General features: G+C 34.5%; 1 protein-coding gene across 1 annotated transcript; it reads left to right on the top strand.

The window, feature by feature from the left end:
- The first annotated feature begins 2,285 nt into the window (after positions 1–2,285).
- On the top strand, positions 2,286–5,988 carry LOC122084247 (probable LRR receptor-like serine/threonine-protein kinase At3g47570). Its single transcript, XM_042652342.1, has 3 exons — positions 2,286–3,720; positions 3,808–5,004; positions 5,561–5,988. Exons 1-3 carry the CDS (start codon positions 2,286–2,288, stop codon positions 5,986–5,988), a joined length of 3,060 nt encoding a protein of 1,019 aa, XP_042508276.1.
- Positions 5,989–7,881: the final 1,893 nt, after the last annotated feature.

The following is a 7,881-nucleotide window of genomic DNA, read 5'->3' as shown; positions in this document are numbered from 1 at the left end:
ATATTTGGAAAATTTTTGAATTTTCACAAATAAATTTCAACTATAAGTATTCGCAATCGAAAATGACCAAAATTCACCAGCACTCCAATATTTTTTGGTGAATTTGGGTGGATTATGTTTCTCCAAAAACTATAAGTACGCCCTAATTAAAAAAGAAAAAAAAAAGTAGAAGAAGAAAAAAACTTTAATACTTTAGAAAATCTAGAAAAAAACAGAAAAGATAGAAAATTTACCTTATTTAATTATATTAGTTTTCATGACTTCTTAGATGCTTTTATCTGCTTTCCAAACTAACAAATTTGACTAAGACTAAATATATTGTTTTGCCGAATATGACTATTAAGTACGACTAGTAAACTTAGGAACAGGCTAGTAGAAGGAGATCACGACTTAACGGGATTAGGTGTCTTAACACTTTTATAGCTTGTAAGAATATTAGAAGCCCTAGTTATCTATTAGTCATTCTATCTCTCAAAAAGGAATAGACATTTGTGGGCCTTAGACCCTTATCTGGTTGGTGACTTTACAAATCTATTTCCCCCTTTGACCTTAGATTCTTATCTAGGTGGCAATATTAGGAAGAACCTCTCTGCAAGTAATTTGACTCATTATCACTTATGGTATAAGTCAACCTCTAAGATAAAACAACTCTTTTTTTAAGGTTATACTAATAGTGCTGCACTCAAGGGCACCATAAGTTGCAGTAAATTGCACATAAAAAATAAAAATAAAATAAAAAAACCATGATTGGTGAAAACAGAATTTAAAATTCTTTCATAAAACTTGTTAGAGAAATTAATTAAACCTGGACTTTATAAATTGACGAGAAAAAGACACCATCAAACCAGACATGTCTCTTGAGTCTTGACAATTCAACATGTCTTCCAATAATCACATGACTCACACACTCAACAAACCTTTTAAAAATAAAATAATATTTTAAAATTCTGAGGAAACCTTGCTTGGAATCTGGCCACGATTTCCACGAGGTTGTCAGGGTCTCATCAGCAGGTCAATTATGACTGCAGTAATCAGCGGGTTTGATATTTATTATATTATATTATTTTTTCTTCATTTAACCCACACCTCAGTAATTGAAGAGAATCTTTTTCCCAGGAATCAATTGGTTAGATTTTTTTTTCTTTATTTATTATATTATTTTCTTCTGTCTTTATTTGACCCACGCCTTAATAATCAATTCAATCATTTTATTATTTGATCACAAATTATGAATCAGCTTAGACTTTGTATAGAACCTTCACAAGTTGAATAGACCAAGCGAAAATCACAACGGGAAGAGGGAAAACGAGTCTTTGCAGACAACAACGACTTCTGTTCCATGCAAGGTAACTGCACGGTTTGCACGAGATCTTATTGATTTAGTCTAAAGATTTAACTCAGGGGAGATGCAGTTTCCACTAATGTATGTGTGAGGATCCTTGGTTGTGCGACACATCATGTAATGCAGATTAAAGGTTTAGGAGCATTTTAGGTTGTATTTTTCAGACTTTGGACTACTTGTCTAAGGATTGATCTGTGGTACATCGTTATAGAGGAGCTCAATCTACCAACATATCATCATCCACCAAAAGAGTGATGATTATAATTGTAATTTATTATCGAATAAAAAAAATTATGAAGTGTTTAACAAAATGTGTAACACATACTCAACGGCTAAGAACATTTTAAGCTGTGTTTTCAAGCCTTAGGCTGCATGTCTAAGAACTCTCAGCCATTAAATTTGCACTACATTGCTAAAGAGCAGCCTGATCATCAACATATCATCATCCACCAAAAGAGTGATGATTACAATTGCAATTTATCACCAAATAAAAATAATAATTAAGTGTACGACAAAATTGAGGTTTTACATAAATTATCAATTTTTTTTTTTAGAATGCTATCAATCAATGTAAAGAGACTGTCAGCAGTCCATGCAAGGTACTTGGCCACTGATTCTTCATGCCGAGATGGTTGAGTTCATACACCCACCAAGGAGGAGTTTCAAGTCTCCAACAATTCCCAATTAGATTATATCTTTAATATCATTTCCAATGGAGCCCATCACATGCAGGTATTTAATTAAAAATCAGATTGAAATCTGTCTTGACCTATTGGAGTCTTGGTTCTTAATTTAAACAATAATCTCATGGAATCACCTAAACTAATGATCTAATAAAAAAAGAGGAAACTTCACCTTCTATGGTCTAGCTCAGTTCTTTAAATAGGGCACATACTTTTCTCAAGAACATTAACAAAGGCTAGCTACCACAATTCATAATTGCATGGTTTCTGCATTTGCGTCCCAAAACTTGATTCTGATGGCACTTCACCTTCTAATTCTCATCCTCCTCTGTAGCAGCTCATTTAGGCTGCTAGAATCAGTCACCACCAGTATCAGAATTGTAAGAGGGAATGAGACAGATCGACTTGCTTTGATGGAGTTTAAGAAACAAGTTGATGATCCAGAAGGAGTATTAAGTTCTTGGAATGATTCCAACCATTTTTGCAACTGGGTAGGGATCACATGTGGCCACCATCATCAACAACGGGTTATCAGCTTGAATTTACAAGGAAAAGGCTTGGGAGGAAATATATCTCCTTTTATAGGGAATCTCACTTTTCTTCATTTCTTTAGCATTGCCAACAACAGCTTCTATGGAAAAATCCCCAAAGAGATAGGTAAGTTGATTCGACTCCAATCCATTGTTTTTCTAAACAATACTCTCCAAGGTGAAGTTCCTACCAGTTTGGCCAATTGCACTGATCTAAGACAAATCGCGTTCGGCTATAACAACCTCATCGGGAGGATTCCGGTTGAACTTACATCTTTGTCAAAGCTGGAGATAATTTCTATCTATAATAATGGCTTAACAGGAGAAATACCGGCTTCTTATAAGAACATTTCCTCCCTCAAAGTACTCTCTTTGGGTGGGAATAAACTGAGTGGGAGAATTCCAGAATCCTTGGGCCAGTTAACAAATTTATATTTTCTAGCTCTTCATGAAAACAAGCTATCTGGTATGTTTCCTCCCTCAGTCTATAATCTCTCATCTCTTCAAGTTATTTCTGTTTCACAAAACTATCTCCATGGGAGCCTTCCACAAGACATAGGCCTCACTCTTCCAAATCTCCTAGGATTATCAATTGCAGCAAACCATTTCTCAGGGAGAATTCCAAATTCCATTTCCAACATTTCAACACTCAAGTTCATTGCTCTTGTTGAAAATAGTTTTACTGGACCAGTCCCTAACAACTTGGGAAATCTTCAAAACCTTCAAGTATTCAGTATTGGTGAAAATCAATTTGGAACAGGGGAAGTTAATGATTTAGATTTTGTAATTTATTTAGTCAATTGTACACATCTAAAGACTTTGGTGCTTGAAAATAATGGTTTTAAGGGTCCTCTTCCCAACTTTAGTGCCAATCTCTCAACACAGCTCTCAATGCTTTATTTAGGATGGAATCAAATATCTGGAACCATTCCTGCTGGGATTGAGAATCTTGTCAACTTAACCTCATTGGGCATGAGCCAGAACTTTCTCCAAGGTAATATTCCACCTAGTATAGGGAAACTTTCAAAGCTTCAAATATTAACTTTGGATGGGAATAAACTTTCGGGTCAGATACCTTCATCTATAGGCAATCTCACTCTTTTGTATGAACTCCATCTAGAAGCCAACAACTTGAATGCAAGCATTCCTTCCAACATTGGAAATTGTCAGTAATTACAATACCTAACACTTGATAACAATAACCTCCAAGGCTCGATTCCTAGACAACTCTTTCTTCTTTCCTCCTTATCAGTTACTCTCAACTTATCTTATAATTCTCTGATTGGTTACCTACCAATTGAAATTGGAAACTTGAAGAGTCTTTCTACATTAGATATCTCCCATAACAAACTCTTTGGAGAAATCCCCTCTTCCATTGGTGACTGTAATAGTTTGGAACATCTTTATATGGGGGGTAATTTGTTTGAAGGAACCATTCCTCTATCTTTGACTCTTTTGAAGGGAATTCAAGATTTAGATCTCTCACACAATAACTTATCGGGGCAAATCCCAAAAGATCTACAAAATCTTTTAGCATTGCGGAATTTGAATTTATCCTTCAATAATCTTGAGGGAGAGGTACCAACAAAAGGAGTCTTTGGAAATGCAAGTGAGATTTTACTGAATGGAAATGATAAACTTTGTGGGGGAATTGCAGAGTTATATCTGTCCATATGCACAAACTATGGATCTACGAAACGAGAAAAGCACAATGCTTTGAGATTAATTTTGGCAATAATCGGTGTCGTTCTTGGTTTTCTTTTGATATCTTCCTTTATTGCTCTTTTTTGGATAAGAAGATCAAAAAGTAAACCTTTATCCACACCATTAAATGTAGAACAATGGTCAAGGATTTCTTATAAAGAGCTCTTCCAAGCAACTGGAGGATTTTCTTCAGCTAATATCATAGGTTCCGGTGCTTTTGGCTCTGTATACAAAGGGACTATTGACCAAGATGAAACAATTGTCGCAATCAAAGTACTCAACCTCCAAAATCCAAGAGCTTACAAGAGCTTTATTGCTGAATGCAAAGCATTAAGAAGTATTCGACATCGAAATCTTGTCAAGATTTTAACTTCTTGTTCAAGTCTTGATTCAAAAGGCAAAGATTTCAAAGCCCTCATTTATGAGTTCATGTCCCATGGGAGTCTAGATGATTGGTTGCATCTTCCAATGGAAGCACATGATGGTTTGAGGAACTTAAGCCTTCTTCAAAGATTAAACATCGCAATTGATGTGGCTTCTGCATTGGATTACCTTCATTACCACTGTTATGTACCAATTGTCCACTGTGACTTGAAGCCAAGCAATGTTCTACTTGACAATGATATGACTGCACATGTTAGTGATTTTGGTTTGGCGAGACTACTTTCAGAGCCTGATGACAATGCATCCCAGACTCAAACTAGTACCATTGGGATTAAGGGATCTATTGGCTATACTGCTCCAGGTAACAAATAAACTATACAATTTTTTTTTTTTTTTTAAAGTTAGCAATAATTAAATTTTGATTCTATGCTTATAAACTTCCTTTACTAAGTCAGTACTGTATATTCTAATAAGAAACCATTGTAGGCTATTAGATATGACCCAAATGAATGGGTCCAGATCTAACGATCCTATTTATTAGGGTTAATATTTCAATCAACTATTATTGGATATTCAGATTCTATTTTGAATAGTCGATTATTGAGTATATTAACACATTTTTCTATTTTAATTTGATTAGATCATGGATTTACCCATATTCATTTCAATTAGGAATTGGTTATCCTACAAACAAGTAGGACCATGGTATTTAATCAGACTTAATTAGATTGGATTCTTTTTAACATAATCAAAAGAATGAAGCTTCATTAAACAAAGGAATTACTAAGTAATTTTCTACTTCTGAATAATGTGTTCACAATTTTCATATTTCAGACTGTAATTTCTTGTATTAAATGGGGAAAAAAAATGTAAATCCTTTATTGTTACACTAACGATGAGAATTTTCTGAATTTCAGAATATGGTGTGGGTGGAAAGGCAACTACACAAGGGGACACGTTCAGCTATGGGATCCTTTTATTGGAGATATTTACCAGAAAAAAGCCAACAGATCATATGTTTATTGAAGACTTAAATCTCCATAACTTTGCAAAGGCAGCTTTACCTGCACATGTGATGCATATTATAGATCCAACACTCCTACCCAATGAAGAACGGAGTGAAGAAATTGAAAAGGATGGTATCAATAGAATTGAAGGTCCTAGTAAAAAGATAGATCAATTGCAAGATTCCATAACGTCAATAATTGAAATTGCAGTCCAGTGCTCCATGGAATCACCAAGAGAACGTATGCACATGAATGATGTTGTGAGGGAACTACATTTAATCAAGAAAAAATTGTTTGAAGCAAGAATCTATCAACTCGGAGCAACTACGACTGATTAGAAGGTGATTTTGAATTTATTATCTTTGTATTATTGTATTGTTTTGGCTGCTTAGAAAAAACTAGGAAAAAAGAAAATTCTAGACCATGCAATAGATGTAGGTGATCTTGAGTTATTCACATATGACAGCTAAGTTGGCAACTACAAGAATTTAAGACTCAATTTCAACCTTATCTGGACTCATGCTATATCAAGGTTGTATTAGTTCCTAGACAAATATCTATGTTCCGTACTTCTTTTTTTTTTTCTTTGGATAGGGGAGGGGGGGGGTTGGTTGCTTAGGATTAAACATGTAAAAATTCAAAATGGTGGCTTGACCTTGAAATTAGGTTGGATACTCCTCACATAGGGACACTCCCTCTGGATTCAAAGGATAAAAAGGATCACATTATTCAATTTCAGTCAAGGTAAATTCCTTTCTAATACCCCTTGGCCACTGTAAAGAACATGCTTTGAGTGAAGGAAAGGTCTTATCTCTTATCTAGAGCTCCATATTCCCACCCCCCCTAAGATTCAGATGTTTTAATAGGAATATGGTAGAAATGTTGTTATCCTATATACTAGCAGTCTTTCAAGCATTTGATGGTATTAGCTAACTATGTTCCTGAGTTTTGCAACTCTTCCAAGAAATGCCAATGCATGTTGATTGAATATCTGAATATGAATTGATTAAAATTGTGTATTCATACTCTTTCTTTGATTTCAAAACTGAAACGATTCCTTGTTACTCATGCAAAATCAATTCTATAAGGTAGTCAAAAAGTATTATTAGAAGCATGCATAGTTATGTTGCTATTGGATCTTATTACTTATGGAGAGCTAGGAATAGTGTAGTTTTTGCAAACACAACTTTTCATTCTATATGTACTATAAGCAATATGCCTAATATTCTCATCCTTATTAGCCCCTCAAGAAGGGTCTAATATAAGCTGAGGCTAAGGTTGTGTTTGGTATGCATTCCCATTATGAGAATGTGAATTTCCATTTTGAAATACAGAATGTGTTCTTAACTGAGAATGAGAACATTGTTTGGATAAAATGTTTGTTTAAAATGCATTTTTATATGAGAATACTCAGATATTATCAAACATCTCATGGGTGGAATCTTTTTGGTGAAAATCTCGGACAATATTATATCAATAACTCACAAATAAAAATAAAAAATTTTGATTGTTTCCTTAGATATTATTACTTACATCAAACTTGTAAAGATCGCGAGGAAAATAGGAGATTCTTGGATTTTGGATTCGAGAGATCTTAAGAAGGAGAAAAAGAGAGATTTGAGGCTAGAGAATTGGTTTTTAGAGAGAGAAAGAAAAAGTAGTTTTTGGAGATTTGTAAGAATGAGACGCTATTCCTTGGGAGAGAAGGTGTCTTTCATAAGATTAGTGGTAGAACTATTTTCATCAGGGCAGTGCCAAGAGCTGGAGAATGGAGAATGGAGAATGGAGAATGGTAAAATAGCTCATTCCAAAATGGGCTGCATTCTTGACTGTGTTCTAGAATTTTGAGAATGGAATGCTTACCAAACAATGTTTCTAACAGTCCAGAATGTGTTCTTGGTCCAGAATGCATTTCAAGAATGCATACCAAACATAGCCTAAGTATTCTCAGAATAGATTTTGGCTATATAACACATTCTAAAACCTAATTCTTTATTTTATCACTTCAAAAACATTTTGTACCAAGAATATATTCTTAGAATGCATACCAAACATAGCCTCAACTTCGATGGATCACACGAATTCATTTAAGCTCTTTTGTGGCTTTACAATATGCGAACCCCAATGTGCAGGTTCAAGATCAGCTGTAAGAAAGGAAATTAGGGCTCTTCAATAAGGATTGCAGCAAGCCAAAAGCATGGAAATTAATAAGAAAAGTGGTGGAGTCTGAT

Source organism: Macadamia integrifolia, chromosome 7 (genome assembly GCF_013358625.1).
Source record: "Macadamia integrifolia cultivar HAES 741 chromosome 7, SCU_Mint_v3, whole genome shotgun sequence".
In the NCBI taxonomy this organism is placed as follows: Eukaryota; Viridiplantae; Streptophyta; class Magnoliopsida; order Proteales; family Proteaceae; genus Macadamia; species Macadamia integrifolia.
This window is presented reverse-complemented; position numbering and strand designations above follow the sequence as displayed.

Coding starts and splice junctions, on each gene's coding strand:
- LOC122084247 (XM_042652342.1), top strand. CDS start 2,286: ATGGTTTCTGCATTTGCGTCCCAAAACTTGATTCTGATGGCACTTCAC. Junction 3,721..3,807: donor TCCTTCCAACATTGGAAATT/GTCAGTAATTAC, acceptor CCTCCTTATCAG/TTACTCTCAACTTATCTTAT. Junction 5,005..5,560: donor TATTGGCTATACTGCTCCAG/GTAACAAATAAA, acceptor TCTGAATTTCAG/AATATGGTGTGGGTGGAAAG.